This window comes from Anticarsia gemmatalis, chromosome 9, assembly GCF_050436995.1.
Source record: "Anticarsia gemmatalis isolate Benzon Research Colony breed Stoneville strain chromosome 9, ilAntGemm2 primary, whole genome shotgun sequence".
NCBI classification, from domain to species: domain Eukaryota; kingdom Metazoa; phylum Arthropoda; class Insecta; order Lepidoptera; family Erebidae; genus Anticarsia; species Anticarsia gemmatalis.
Genome location: NC_134753.1, coordinates 6788524 through 6804473, shown reverse-complemented (window position 1 = coordinate 6804473; position 15950 = coordinate 6788524). Strand labels below are relative to the sequence as shown.

General features: G+C 38.8%; 2 protein-coding genes across 4 annotated transcripts in view; one reads left to right on the top strand and one right to left on the bottom strand.

Moving 5' to 3' along the window:
* ry (xanthine dehydrogenase rosy) overlaps window positions 1-15950 on the top strand; it is a 369886-nt gene that overhangs the window by 5874 nt on the left and 348062 nt on the right. The window contains exons 4-8 of one of the 2 annotated variants that reach the window (XM_076118162.1): window positions 51-359; window positions 435-772; window positions 1013-1817; window positions 1888-2055; window positions 2719-2795. In XM_076118162.1, the coding sequence (XP_075974277.1) occupies window positions 51-359; window positions 435-772; window positions 1013-1817; window positions 1888-2055; window positions 2719-2769 (1671 nt within the window). In that variant the 3' untranslated portion in view covers window positions 2770-2795. Of the gene's footprint in view, window positions 1-50; window positions 360-434; window positions 773-1012; window positions 1818-1887; window positions 2056-2718; window positions 2897-15950 lie in introns of those variants that run through there. The other variant, XM_076118161.1, reaches the window with a different exon arrangement.
* On the bottom strand, window positions 3284-15803 carry LOC142975372 (uncharacterized). Of its 2 annotated transcripts, XM_076118164.1 has the most exons (14): window positions 15624-15803; window positions 14672-15547; window positions 13658-14071; window positions 12260-12459; window positions 11678-11969; window positions 10837-11033; window positions 10431-10562; window positions 9815-9963; window positions 9607-9708; window positions 8643-8863; window positions 6504-6642; window positions 6025-6201; window positions 4704-4828; window positions 3284-4499 (listed from the first exon to the last, which is right to left on the bottom strand). In XM_076118164.1, exons 1-14 carry the CDS (start codon window positions 15718-15720, stop codon window positions 4456-4458), a joined length of 3165 nt encoding a protein of 1054 aa, XP_075974279.1. In that variant the 5' UTR covers window positions 15721-15803; the 3' UTR covers window positions 3284-4455. The 2 variants fall into 2 exon arrangements, with proteins under 2 accessions (XP_075974279.1, XP_075974278.1); XM_076118163.1 differs by having other exon boundaries at window positions 13658-15547.

The following is a 15950-nucleotide window of genomic DNA, read 5'->3' as shown; positions in this document are numbered from 1 at the left end:
GTGATATAGTAAATGAATGTTTATCTCATTATTTTTAATTGATGTTTCAGAAATTAGTAAGCCACGTTTTGCACGTACCTATGAATAGGATAGTCGCACGTGTAAAACGTATGGGTGGTGGGTTTGGCGGCAAGGAATCTCGTGGTATGCTAGTTGCTCTTCCTGTCGCACTAGCGGCTCATAAACTGCAGAAACCTGTAAGATGCATGCTCGACCGAGATGAAGACATGCAGATGACAGGCACAAGACATCCATTTTTGGTTAAATACAAAGTTGCTGTGACTAAAGAGGGAAAGATAATGGCAGCAAAAGTGGACATTTACAATAACGGAGGCTATTCCATAGATCTGTCTGGACCCGTAAGTACATACACAATTGCTAGCATATTATATTTTTGGTGAAAAAAATACTAATATACTTTCATATTTTTGCAGGTGGTCGAACGAGCTATGTTCCATTATGAGAATGCGTATTACATTCCAGATGCTGAAGTAACTGGACACGTTTGCAAAACTAATTTACCGTCGAATACCGCTTTCCGAGGTTTCGGCGGTCCACAGGGAATGTTTGGCGCTGAAAGCATAATAGAAGATATAGCATTTAAAGTAGGGAAGACACCTGAAGAAATTCGAAGATTAAACTTGTACACAGAGAATACTACCACTCACTACGGACAGATATTAGAAAACTGCACGTTGCAGAGATGTTGGGACGAATGTATAGCGAAGAGCAATCTGGCTGAGAGGAGACGTAACATAGAGAAATTCAACAAGTAAGTCATTTTGTACTGAATTGCCAAGTCCGAAAAGCCTGATAACTGCTAGAACAAGATGTCAAGGTTACCATTCTGTAAATAATTATGTTACTACTTACATAGTCTAAATGCGCAATAAATATGATAATAAGGTCAAATGGCAACATTTGTCTATCTACACAAAACTAAGATTATATTATCGTGCTAATCTACTTATTAAAAACAAGGCCCTAAATGTATATTTTTTTAAATTTTCAGAGAACACAGATGGCGTAAACGAGGGATCTCTATCATTCCAACTAAATTCGGAATTGCGTTTACGGAAAAACTGTTGAATCAAGCCGGAGCGTTAGTGCTGATATACGTAGATGGATCAGTTCTTCTATCTCATGGAGGTACGGAGATGGGCCAGGGACTTCACACGAAGATGATACAAGTAGCTTCAAGGTGTCTTGGAATAGATGCTTCTAAGATTCATGTCAGTGAAACATCCACTGACAAAGTGCCGAACACTTCAGCCACGGCTGCTAGTGCCGGCTCTGATCTCAATGGTATGGCGGTCCTGCAAGCTTGCGAGCAATTGAACAAGAGGCTGCAGCCCTTCAAGGACAAGAATCCTAATGGAAAGTGGGAAGACTGGGTTCTACAAGCTTGGATTGACAGAGTCAGCTTAGCTGCTTCAGGATTCTATGCTACACCCGAAATTGGTTACAACTTCAAAGAGAATACCGGCAAACCATTTAACTACTTCACATTCGCTGCAGCGTGTACGGAAGTAGAAATTGATTGTCTCAGTGGTGATCACCTAGTAATAAGAAGTGATATTGTTATGGATCTGGGTGAAAGTATAAACCCAGCCATCGACATCGGACAAATTGAGGGAGGTTTTATACAAGGATACGGTCTATTTACAATGGAAGAGCTTATCTATTCTCCGACTGGCACACTATTTTCTCGAGGACCGGGTGCTTACAAAATTCCTGGATTTGGTGACATTCCACAAGAGTTTAACGTATCTCTACTTAAAGGAGCTTCTAATCCGAAAGCTGTATATTCATCGAAGGTAAGCATAAATGACATTTAAATCTCATAATGTGTTATGGACAATGTTTATAACACTTTATGTTATCTAGGCCGTTGGTGAGCCGCCTCTGTTCCTGGCGTCGTCGGCTTTCTTCGCCATCAAAGAAGCGATAAGGGCGGCGCGCCGAGAGACCGGGGCGTCTATGGAATTCCCATTCGAGTCGCCAGCTACATCGGCGCGTATACGTATGGCTTGTGAGGATCATATTACACGGAAGGTGTGTTTTTTTATCATATACTAGCTGACCCGCGCAACTTCGCTTGCGTCACATAAAAGAGAATGGGTCAGAATTTTCCACGTTTTTGTAACACTTTTTACTGTTACTCTTCTCCTATTGGTCGTAGCGTGATGATAAAAAATATGCTTTTTTTTTTCAAGAAAAATATTCTCAAAATTATTTTTATCTCATCTCTCTCATATAATATATCGAAGTCGCGCTAAGGCATATCCGCCATTAAAACAGTTGCCATGGCAACGGAATTTTGTTAATTCAATGTCATTATGATATTGATTATTCGCGACTTCGTTCGCCACCTGAATTTTCCCGGGAAATGCGTCATTTTCCCGGGGTAAAACATAGCCTATGTCCTTTCTCGGGTATCAAATTATCTCCATACCAAATTTCATGCAAATTGGTTCAGTAGTTTAGGCGTGATTGAGTAGCAGACAGACAGACAGACAGACAGACAGACAGACAGACAGACAGAGTTACTTTCGCATTTATAATATTAGTATGGATTTTATTTTAATGGATTAGTTCTTATATCGTTTTAAGTATTAGTTTAAAGGTAAACGTATACATATAAGTAAATGTATTTCGTAGTTTTTGATAGGTTTATTTATTATAAGCTTATTTCTAATCTTGAATTTTTTATTTCAGCTCGAGAAGCCCGAGCCAGGCAGCTTTGTTCCATGGAACGTAGTCCCTTAATTTGTCATTCAGGAGAAACAACACACGTGGAAAAACACATGTTACTCATATCGAATAATACTTATTTAACATTTTATCTATATTTAATGTACATACGTAGTTTAAATAAAGACTAATAAGTAAATTCTGTGTTATCTTTTTATGTAAACAGCTGATAATGTGTTTTTTCGTCATTGAGTTCAGCGTCGTAGTTTATTTTAAGATTATTTAAATGTCGCTTATGTAATTTATGTAATAAGTGAGGGTATTGCACATAGCCTGTAGGTAGCTTGATTATGAGTGTGCAACGAGGTCACTCGCCTCTCTAGGTATTATCTTATTTATATACATAGAGTTATACTTTTATCATAAAGTATTTGAAATAATTGATGCCGAGGCTATAACTGAATGTCTTGATTTGTCTGAATTTGATTTGAGCTTCTTTCACCTATATTTATGACGAAACCAATATATCGGGTGTAATGTCTAGTGGAAATAATAAGAGGAGATAAGGTCTTATAAATACAATAAAATATATAAAATGATAAAATTATTTATTTTAAAATCGTATCTAATTATTATAATACATTTAACTGACTAAAAAACAACAAGTGTTCAATAAATTAAAGATTGCAATTCTTGACGGATTGATGACAGCATAATACTAGTTTATTGCTAATTTTCTGTGGTGGCAACATTATTAGTTAATGTGCAAGGCATATTACGTGACTTATAAGTACAATCTAATTTATTAAAACAACCGAACCATATTTCAACCAAAGTTACATGTTAGGAACATAATTTTGTTAGTGACAAAACTCCTATTGAGAAAGAGACAGAAAAATCAGGTACAAAAAGAGAGAAAGTTTGAAACTCTTTGGTTCTATAGAGTTTTAAATGCGTTAAAATGGCTTGCGAAATTTAAAAAAATAGAATTTTCAAATAGAATGTACAAAAGAAACAGCACCAACAAGATTGTCTCTGTATCGTAACACGTTTCATCGGATACTTAGATTTAATTTTCAAATGTTCATTATGTTCCACTTATTCAATGTTTTATATATAAATATGTACATATAAATACGTGTGACTAAACTATTCATCAACATTTTTCCGTTAACAATTATATTAATTAAATTTTCGCATAATCACTTATTAGCAGTCTTTCCGGGTTATGGCTCAGACATTGTGATTTTATAACAGTAGATAGTCTTATTGGGCGACTAGCCAGAACAATCAATTCTCGGTTACATCGAACTATAGAATACAACGTTTATGTGTAGATGAAAGGCAATAAGATTACTCCAATTCCTTATGACTATTTCTAGATTATTGCTTTTGAAGTAACACAGTTGCGAGCGCGGGCACTTGGGTCGTTATATTTGTGAGGTATCTAGTACTGATTCGGAAAATAAGAGTATTAAATACACTATAACTGCTATAACAGAGATCGTTTTGGAATAAATTGCAATCTTTCCTAAGTAATAAATTCTCTGTTCATCTTTTTAAAATAGCTCAGGAAGAAATCGGGATTAAAACCAAATAATGAGAACTACCCTTAAGCTGTAGATTTTAACGTACGTCATAAGCTTTAAAATGTTTTATTATCCACAACTAATACATACGTAACCACCGTAACCAAATTTGGCATCACAAATACATAGTGTAGATCTTGGATAAGTAACCTATTGATACCTTGAGACCGTTTCATTTATCCGATTCTGACGAACAACCTGACCCTGAGCTTGGACCTGGAAACGACAAAAGATCGATTTTAGCCAATTGTACTGCTATTTTTATTATCAACACTTCGTTATGTAGTACCTAACTCATTTAACAAAATATTGATGCAGCGATTAGCAAAATTCCACTAAGAGCTTCTAACCTCACGAAAGAAAAATCGTTTTTTCTAAAAGAATATGTATTACTGAATCGTAGTGATTTCGTCTATTTACCTGAATGTCTTGAGTATCTACCACGCCTGCGCGGCTCCCTCGACGGGCTGTCGGAGTTGTATTCAGTTTCTGTGTCCGCCGGACCGTTGCGTGACCTTGAACCACGATTTTCTACCATTTCATACCTGCGTAATAAATATCACATCAATTCTATTCTATTACACAATTGCTATAGATCACCGAGATTAAAAATAATAATAATTATCAGTTTCGGTAATCAAAATTCGGAAGACTACGACTCGATTGAAATAAAATAATATAGTGCGATTAACAAATAAGTAATTATTATTGTGTTAGTGATTTGATCGTTAATAAAACATAGTTGTTAATTTTTTGCCGTGACTACATTGTGACGTGAATAGGGTCACTGGTCAGTCAAGAGGTTTGTGACCTAATCGACTCTAGTATCACATGTGCAATAAATAGATATTTACTTAGTTGCACTATCACAAACATGCCCATCGCTTGTCTAGTAGACAAACACTACTATCGTTTCCTTGAAGCGACTCTCACGACAACAAACTGATACAGATGTTATAAACGATATTTGACCCTTTGAAAACTTTTAAAATATATTCATTCAGCTTATATTGTTAGCTATGGGCCCCGAAGAATAATAATAATTATGCACTAGGGAATTAATTACAATTTTAAATTATTTGAGTTTTATTATACATTACCAACCAAAAATAAGATCTATTTAACGAATTGATGACGGCACCCGTTTTCAAAAGAGAGAAAGATTTCAAACAGCATTTGATGGAGTTATTTTTTATGCATACAAAAATCTTATCGCAACAAGACACGTTTATGGTAATTTATGTTGAAAGCTTGCTGTTGTTCACTGTTATCATGACGGTATCATAGTTTACTGAACTATACAAATACAGATATAGTGAGTTATAGTAGGAGACTATTCTTGTCTTAAATTGCACGCAATATTTAATTAATTTGGTACATTATTTGGTAGTGACCAAAAGAAAAACGTCGTGATTACGAGGAAATAGATAAACGCTTTTAAAGCCTTCCAAAGAGTAATGTAGCTTTATATAGATTTCTAATTTTAAGAGTATCAATATCACCCTTCGATATTATCCAAATTTACTTTTTTTAAATGTACCAAGTGTACCAACAGCACATAAAAAACAATTCGGTTTAATAAAAATCAAAACATTATATATCTTTTTCAGGTTAACGTTGTTGTGTGTTGTGTTTGTTTCGTCACGACAAGGTAGACCCCCGTCGACACTTGGGGGCCACTTAAAACTGGCCTTTAGACTTAGACAAGACTCGATATATAAGCATTTTTAGTAATATTTACCTTTCCCTGGAGCGGGATCGTCTGCGCGAGCGGGGAGAGTAGGGCGAGCGGCGGTTGCGTGGCGAGTAGCGACTGTCGGGCGAGTACCGCACTGTCTCGGGCGAGTACCGGCTGTCAGGCGAGTACCGGCTCTCCGGCGAGTACCGGCTGTCCGGGGAGTACCGCCGGTCGCCGTACCTATTACAAACATAAAAAAAAACTCTTACTTATTTTCCAGCATTGACAAGTGATATCGTCATAAAATTGGCAATGTGGCATTTCATAAATAAACTAGCGATATTGTAAAATTGCGGTTTGTTAAAATATCTATCTACGTCTATCTGAGCTTGTAATTTAGTGAAGTTACAAGAATATAGCTAAACTATTTAATCAATCTTTGAAAACCAAAAACTAAAAGTAACTTGAAATTTAAAAGTACTAATAGTAAACAACGCTCTTCTCGGTAGAAGGTGATCCGCTCGCAGCAGTGGAATACTAACCTGGGTGGTGAGGGCAGCCTTCCGAGCGGCGGCGGCCTCGGCAGCGGCGGCAGTAGCGGCGGCGGGGGCGGCAGGAACATCGGTGGTAGCGGCGGCGGAATCATTGGGTTATCCGCGTTCTCTAGTGGAGATGCTACCTCTGTGAACAATATTATATATTGTAATATTGTGTACTAACTATCACGGTTAATCAGATACAGCCTGGTGACAGACAGACAGACAAGGAAGTCTCAGTAGTCTGGTCCCGTTTTTACCCTCTTATAAGGATTCATGTTTTAGTAGATTTTTTTTTTGTTTCACATTTATAGTTCTTTTCTTTACTAACATAGTAGTTGTCACTCAGGTTAGTAACAATTTGAGATGATATCTAAGCATCGCTTTCTGACTTCAATAGTAGCTTAATTGGTTATCTGAATAGAAAAAAATATTAATAATAATATTACAATGTATCGAAGTAGTTCATTATGTTCGTCAGATAGCAACAATAAACAAGGTTATTAATCAAATCCTGAACAGCAACAACAAGTGCCCTTAACCTCATTATTAGATATGATAAAGACGTATTATTACCGATTTTTACAATACTTTGTAAATATTGTCGAAAATAAATATAAATATTATTTCTAGCTAAAATATTTCGAGCACTAATGTTATCACAGGTAATAAAATAGTTTATTAGTGCATTTGTTTATAATATGTCTATTTTTTTAAATTCGCAGATATAAAATCTAAATGGAATAAGCATATCAACAGCGGATACGCTGCTCGTTTCTGCAAGTTTCCGATTGTTCGTTTCGGCAAATTTGTCTCCTCGCTCACAAACCGCGTACTCGTGCACTACCAGTCAGGCTGCGTTTATCACGTAGTGGTTCGTGTAACGATACGTACTGTGTAGCGGCGAGGCGGCTCCGTCCCCGGCGGAGAGCGCGGAGAGCGAGGCGAGCTTGCGGCGCAGCGCGGCGGCGTCGTCCCGCGCCTCGAGCCACGCCGCGCTTACTACCTAGCGACTCGTGTAGCGATACGTACTGTGTAGCGGCGAGGCGGCCCCGTCCCCGGCGGAGAGCGCGGAGAGCGAGGCGAGCTTGCGGCGCAGCGCGGCGGCGTCGTCCCGCGCCTCGAGCCACGCCGCGCTTACTACCTAGCGACTCGTGTAGCGATACGTACTGTGTAGCGGCGAGGCGGCCCCGTCCCCGGCGGAGAGCGCGGAGAGCGAGGCGAGCTTGCGGCGCAGCGCGGCGGCGTCGTCCCGCGCCTCGAGCCACGCCGCGCTTACTACCTAGCGACTCGTGTAGCGATACGTACTGTGTAGCGGCGAGGCGGCCCCGTCCCCGGCGGAGAGCGCGGAGAGCGAGGCGAGCTTGCGGCGCAGCGCGGCGGCGTCGTCCCGCGCCTCGAGCCACGCCGCGCTTACTACCTAGCGACTCGTGTAGCGATACGTACTGTTGTGTAGCGGCGAGGCGGCCCCGTCCCCGGCGGAGAGCGCGGAGAGCGAGGCGAGCTTGCGGCGCAGCGCGGCGGCGTCGTCCCGCGCCTCGAGCCACGCCGCGCTTACTACCTAGCGACTCGTGTAGCGATACGTACTGTTGTGTAGCGGCGAGGCGGCCCCGTCCCCGGCGGAGAGCGCGGAGAGCGAGGCGAGCTTGCGGCGCAGCGCGGCGGCGTCGTCCCGCGCCTCGAGCCACGCCGCGCTTACTACCTAGCGACTCGTGTAGCGATACGTACTGTTGTGTAGCGGCGAGGCGGCCCCGTCCCCGGCGGAGAGCGCGGAGAGCGAGGCGAGCTTGCGGCGCAGCGCGGCGGCGTCGTCCCGCGCCTCGAGCCACGCCGCGCTTACTACCTAGCGACTCGTGTAGCGATACGTACTGTGTAGCGGCGAGGCGGCCCCGTCCCCGGCGGAGAGCGCGGAGAGCGAGGCGAGCTTGCGGCGCAGCGCGGCGGCGTCGTCCCGCGCCTCGAGCCACGCCGCGCTTACTACCTAGCGACTCGTGTAGCGATACGTACTGTGTAGCGGCGAGGCGGCCCCGTCCCCGGCGGAGAGCGCGGAGAGCGAGGCGAGCTTGCGGCGCAGCGCGGCGGCGTCGTCCCGCGCCTCGAGCCACGCCGCGCTTACTACCTAGCGACTCGTGTAGCGATACGTACTGTGTAGCGGCGAGGCGGCCCCGTCCCCGGCGGAGAGCGCGGAGAGCGAGGCGAGCTTGCGGCGCAGCGCGGCGGCGTCGTCCCGCGCCGCGTCGGCGTCGCGTTTGGCGGCGCGCGCCTCGAGCCAGGCGGCGTGTGCTCGCGCCTCCACGGCGCTCAGCGCCGAGCGCCGCGACGACTCCTGCTCCGCCAGCTCCAGCGTCAGCGCGTCGCACTTCTCCCTGCAAACACCACACTCGATAAACACATTCAACACACAGTGTGAACGAGAAGATAATTTTCTTCTAAGAATTGATTCAAAACATGGTGTACTAAAGAAGCCGCTTTTACTATTTCGTTAATGTACAACGTGCCGCTGCAATGGCTTATTTCCTTCAACGTATGGGTAGGGTTAGGGGATAATAATCATGTAACAAACAATAAAATAACATTGTTAGCTAAATGAAAAAATTTAAATGTCACAGAAACTAAATAATAAAACAATGTTATCAAAACTGTAACACTCTGTACAAACAACAAAAGTAAGTACATCAAACGGTGCGGCAACGTCGCATGCGCCGCCCGTCTAATAGCAGAGTAGCAAGGAAAGAGGGGCTTTATTGTAGTAGCATTCTTTATCATTTTAGTTTCATTGATTCGAATATCATATGACTCCTGAGCCCGGTGAACGAATTTTACTCGAGTAGATTATGTACAGGCTGTGGTTTTTTTTTTAATAAAGTTTATTGTTAATAAGTCGGTAATTAATAATAATAATACAATTTGTTGTACTTTACGTGACTAAGGACCTCTAGCCCTACCCATATGTTGAAGGAAATAAGCCATTGCAGCGGCACGTTGTATACGTAAATTAAATTTTAGGGACATCACCGCAACTACTTAGCAACCGAGAGTGACTAGGTAAATTTCTCGATCCAAAAAAAATATAATTATTATAACAATATTGTTAAAAAAAATTGCTTACTTGTGTCTCTGAACTTCTTGTTGAAGTAATTCTATTTTTTCTACTGTGCTAGCTGACTCGCCTTGCTTGCTTAGCCACAAGGATTCTTTGGCGCTAAGCTCCCTGGAAATAAACAAAAAATATACCATATCATAACGCATAGCATATTCAAGTGAATTTTTAACCGACTACACGAAAAAAAAGAGGGTAATGTACAAACAATACTCACTTTAGTAGTTCACTTTCTCTCTCTTGGAAGTATTTGCCTAATACATCTAATCTAGTGAGTGCTTCCGTAGCATTCTGACTGGTGGTGTGCAATGTTTCTTGTGTTGATTGTAGTTCTTCCGCCAGCCGAGTTCTCTCTTTATGTTCTGTCTGTAATATAGAAATCTCTTAATGGTATTTTGGATAGTGTGACTTGTTTCGGACACTGGCATTATTTTATTATACTTAGGGATGGCGACATTAGGAATTATCTGAGTTCTCTTTAAATTAATAAAAGGTATATAATGCTGACTACCTAAACGTGCGAGACACGATAAAGTTCCCATTATCGCCATAATTATAATTAAGAGTCATCTAAATAGATTGAAAAAGTGCATTACTATCCTGATATGAGATTTCTGTTTACAGTGTAATTGACATAACCTTATAGCGAATAGAGGATACAGAAAGCGTCATAGATAAAAGTCGGTGTTTTCTCGAAGAGTTCTCACAAATAATGATAGCCGAATAACATATTTAGATAATGTACACCAACATAATAAACAGTACTTTTATCTAACAGAACTATGACCTCTATAAATAATTCAGCAGTTTCATTTAAATAATAATAAACTTACCTCATATTTAGTTTCAAATGCTTTTTTCTCTTCTAATGCCTTGGACAGTTTGGCTTTGATTTCAGTGTGGTCGATAAGAGATGTCACATCCACATTTGAAGGCATTCCACCCTTCAATTCTTTAAGTGCATCCTAAAATTAATGATACAATTTTATACATTTTCTTGACTAATCATGAATAATATTTCTGGATTACTACGTTTTTAGTTAAATAATAAATTGCATTGAAGCATGTCATATGAGCAATTTAGAAAACTTAAAAAAGAAGACTTGGGTCTTCTGACCATAATTCTTACTGAATAAATATGAACGAAAACCCAATTATTCGTGTTATAATTGTGAATGCAATATATTGTGATAGAATAAGCGGAATATTCTGAATCAGTGAAATATTGTTTTTACTTACTTTAAGTGCATTAAGTTCATGTTTCTGTAATTCTATGGTATTTTTAGCCTCTGATAATTGTTGGTTTACATCTTCTAATTGTTTCTTCTGTTTCTTAAACTCTTCTAAAGCACTCTCCGCTGATACATACTTCAATTGGAAATTATCTCTCTCACGGCTGACTGAAATCAATTCCTCTTCAAACGCTTGAATTTTACCTGAAAAATTAAAACAAACAAATTATATTTTTATATTTTGGTTTTATAAATGAGTAATATTCCTCATGCACTTATATGTATATGTATGCAGGGTACCACTCCTTAATAGACCTTTTGAGCTAAGAACGAAAATGAACTAATTCTGCCTGACTCCACCTTAGTTATCTGCTATAGATGGATACAGGCAAAAGTTGATGAAGACTTATTATTCATCCATAATACAGGTATTTTGCAGTCACGCAATATGAAAGTTGAAGTTATTCATCATTTTATTGAATGTTTTTAAAGCTATCATTATAACATCTAATAAAGAGACATTCTTAGTCCGTGTAAAGAATCAATATTTCATAAACATTGCAATTGTTTTCTGTTTCAATATCAAGTCAATCTTCACGCATATCTGAAGTTTATTTTATTGTTTCCCTACTAACGCATTTCTTGTACTTTTAGCTTGAAACATTTATGTAGAACTTTGTCACCAGCGAATTTTAACTGCTTTTGTCACAAGCAAACAGATAATACGAAGAACTTTTTATAAAGCATATTATTTGAAAAAACTCATGATCTACTAAAGATCTGTCAATATTCAAATTACAATAGATTATTTTCTTTATACAATGTAGACATGAAGTTTATAAACTTACCATTCAGTTCCACAATTTGCTCTTCAGAGTTAGCTCTCTCAGCCAAGAGCTCACTGAGAGTATTTTCGACCTCACTCAGAGTATTCTGCAATTCACCCGCCGTGTTCTCCGATACTCTGAGCAGCTTCTCATTATCATCTAAGGAGTTCCGTAGCCTGTCATTGGTGGCCTTCAGTTCATTGATCTCCTCTTTAAGTGATTGTACCATGTCGTCCATGCCAAATGAACTGTCTTCAATGCCAGCTAACTTGTTCTTAGTAGATAAAAGCTCTTCTTTTAGGATTTCACTCTCCTGAAACATAAATTTAGATGTGATTTATCTATATTTTGCTGTGAAACTTATGAGCCCACTTAGTTTTTTGAAAATATACTGCATATCAACTTTCACTATTGAATGAATTGTTTTGATTTTGGTTGATAATAAAACAATCTTGTGAAATGAGACTGCATTTACTTATGTTTGAGTAGGTGTTATAAAAACATTATACATTTACTCATAAAAATGATGTTTCATCTCTTTGAATGAATAAACAATATTCACATACAGTCACAGATATTATTAAAAAATAATATAATATTTACCTTAGTAGTGGATAGCAAATCTCTTTGTAATGAGTTGATTTGACCGATGAGTCTGCCATCTTGTCGCCTATTGTCTATGTAGTAATATCCTAGGGTGAAGAGTAGTACTGAGGTGGCAGTGGTGAGCAAGAAAGTAAGGAGACGATTGCTGCCATTATTGGATGTTCCATCGCAATATTCATCAGAGTAGCAGGTTTCCCCTGGAATGCATAGAAGTAGAAAGTCTGTATAATTCTCATTTGATACTGTCAGCTGTACTAAGTGTGTCTGACCTTATAAAAGGCGGACACTTCACTCATATAGTCCAACTACTCAGTAGAGTTTTGTATGCAAATGACGACACTGGCTAAGGAATCCAAAATTGAAAATTTGGGACATCAGTACTGGAGTTATGCAGCAGACAGTGGTCTGTTTAGGGAAGCTATTTTATTTTGAAAGTACACAGGATCATTCATTATAATAAAGATAATTACATTGTCAGACTAGACTATAAGGCATAAAACTAGAGTAAATTAAATAAAAGCTGGATTGTTGGGATGAAGCTCTACTAGAATAATGTGAATCAAGTATTATATACTGACAACATTTCATTCAATGATAGTTAGAACATATACCTAGTTACAGATAAGTTGATAAATAACTGCTATTGAAACTACTTAAGATTCCTTATAGTTATCAAGAAAAATCAATGATACATTGGATAAGAGCACTTATCTGATGCAGACTATTGTAAACATAGATAACAACTGTTTCAAATATTAACTGTAAAGTACAGTTAGCAGTAAGCAATAGTTACTCCATTAAAAAATATATACATATATTAGGTGGTCATATAATTAGTATATCTTTTTATTAAATTATGCTTATCAGTTTATCATTAAGTGCAATCTGTATGCAAGTCATTGATTGACTTTCTCAATTATGTGGCAATAAAAACCTACTATTCATATAGTAATAAAATTAATTAATTTTTCCTATAAACAGTAGTATTATGGATACAAAATAATTAAAGCAATTGCAGGAGACACAGAATAACATTTCTATACATTTAACTTTTCCTCATTACAATATTATTTAGGTACAGACATTACATATTGTCATGATGAGTTCACACAACCATTAACAGATGCAGGGCAACACACAACCCATATCTGGGTCGAATAAAGTTATCACTATGATAAATAAAAAAAATATTAATATGCTTTTATACACATTCTACATAACTACTAGCGCGCGACTTAGTCCACATAAAAGTTTTAAACTACCTATGTATTTAGATAGATTTCATTAAAATTTGTTAGATAGCTTTTTTGTTAAAGACTAACAAACATTATGTACATACATCTCTCACAACCTTTCGGATTTATAATATTAGTAGTATAGTAGGTATTGACTTACCAACAGTAGCAAACAGAGCTTTGGTTTCTTCACTTGTTCCCATAACAGAATAATAAGTAGACATAATATACTTCATAAAGGAAAATCCCTCATTCACTTCAGTCTTATCATTTTTCTCGCTCTCATATGTTGGGTACTCATCAGTGTTATAAATAGAAGGAGGGGCCTCAGTTGAAGAAGGCCATATATCCGCTACAGATGAATACATGTTTGAGAAGAAGCCTTCACTATTTTCATTTTGGGCTGGAGCCTCTGTTGTCTGGTCTAATTCCTCTTGCTTTTGTTCATTTGAAGGAATATTTTGTTCTTCTGACTTATCAGAGAGATACAAGTCTTGTGGTGGTGGTGGTTCTGGTACAGTTTCCTGGTTATTTGGTACATCATTCTCTAATGGTGAAGTAGTTGTATAGTCATCTGTAAAAGGCAACTCCTGTGGTTTCTCAAAAGCCAGTTGTTCTATATTTACATTTTGAGGAATTGTGTCTGGTGTGTGTTGAGGCTCAGGAGGATAGAAAGCTGGAATCGTTTGTGTAGTTACTGGGGGGAGAGTGGGTATTGATTCTATAACAGGAGGAATTGGGGGTATTGTATCTAATACTGGAGGAATTATCGGTGCAGGCGGTGTGAAAGGCTCAGCTGGTGATTCTACAGGGGGTGGCAAGGGTTCAGCAGGTAATTCTTGTGCTGGGGGTACAACAGGTTCGTTCGGCAATTCTGGTGCAGGAAGTTCAGTTTCTGTTGTTGAGGGAATATTATCAGGAGAGGACATTTTTGCAGTCTCTGAGTCAGTAGGAACAGGGTCTTCAGCAGGTTTTGCTTCTAAGTCTTGATTCACCAAAGGTTCTGCATGAGGTGGTACATTGTCATTAGTCTCTATACCATTAATATTGGAAGGATTGCTGTCTTGATTATTTACATTTTGTGCCTCAGGTGGTGGAACAAGAGTCTCTGTTGGATCAGAAGCAGGTTCATTTACAGGGTTAACTTCACCATTAAGAACAGTATTAGACTCACTAGAAGTGTCCTGACTTAGTTGAACATCCTCTACATTAGTATTTGATGAAGATGTGTTTTGTTCCTTACTGTCAGTCTGTTCAGTTTCAGTCACTTTATTATCAGGCACTAGGGGATCAGTGTTTAAAGCACCACTGGCAGCTGAAAAAAGTTGTTGAGCAGAAGTTTCAGAAGGCAGCTCTTCGGGGAGTTTTTCATCAACTTGTTGCATACTTGGTTGTTCTTCCTGCCTAGTAACATCCTCAGGCTTTGCTTCAGTTTCTGAAGCTGTTTCAGTACTTTGGTTTGCCTCATTAGTTTCTATTGGAGTGTCTGTTTGCTCAGGCACTTCTGTTGTATCAACATCACTTTGAGGTTGTTCAGATGGAGCTCCTGACTCTTGGCTATCACTTGGCTGATTTTCACTAACCTCATTACCATCTTGACTAGGAACAGTTTCGTTTTCATTATTAATATCTACTTTATCATTTGGTGTTTCATTTGCACTGTCAAGTGTTGGTGTCAGGTCTTCATTAGAATAGTTAACAGGTGCCTCAGTAGTAGCATCTTCTTGAGCATTGTTCACAGCTGCTTCAGTTGTGTATATTGTAGTGCCTTCAATGACTTCATGAGCCTGCTGAACTTTGTCTGGCTGTACATTCTCTTGTCCCTTAGGCTCATAGGGTACAGTAATTAAATTCTTCTCGATTATTTTGTATTCTTTCAAGAATTTTGAGTTAACAAATCCAGATTGTCCTTTTATATTCACGTACCACAACTCTGAATTCGTACCAGCTGATTTCATTAACACGATGGCATCACTGTTCCCACGAAAAGATATATGTTCCGGGTCGACACTTGCATAACTGAGTAAAGTTTTCGCTTTAGATATAGGTCCTGAAAGAATTACAAATATGTTAATAGAAAGTTATCACATGAAAACTGACATTGTAAAACACATAACACAACTTACCGTCACATTCATTATTTACACAGTAAACTTTATCAGGGTGCCTGCAGTGTATCCCTGAGATTAATAACGTAAATAAAATAAGTTTTAACACAATCATTTTCGCATTCTAATTATTCTATAATAATATTTCTTAAAAAATTCGCTAGACGTTAGGCCACATCATCTGTCAAGTCGCTCGTTCGATCGTTCAGTTTAACGTGGAACCTCTCTCATAACTTTGATTCAAGTAAATGTTATCATTTAACTTGTAAGTTACTATTTAAATTAAATCGTAGCAATAAGTAATAAAAATATTTGTAAGCAAATAGCATATAAATACATCGCAAT

What these genes read in the sequence shown, in the direction of transcription:
- LOC142975372 (XM_076118163.1), bottom strand. Translation starts at nt 15,720, where the DNA reads ATGATTGTGTTAAAACTTATTTTATTTACGTTATTAATCTCAGGGATA. An exon ending in ATGAACTTAATGCACTTAAA is followed by an intron (nt 10,563 to 10,836) that starts GTAAGTAAAAAC and finishes CATTAATTTTAG; the next exon opens with GATGCACTTAAAGAATTGAA. An exon ending in GGCCGCCTCGCCGCTACACA is followed by an intron (nt 6,643 to 8,642) that starts GTACGTATCGCT and finishes TATTGTTCACAG; the next exon opens with AGGTAGCATCTCCACTAGAG.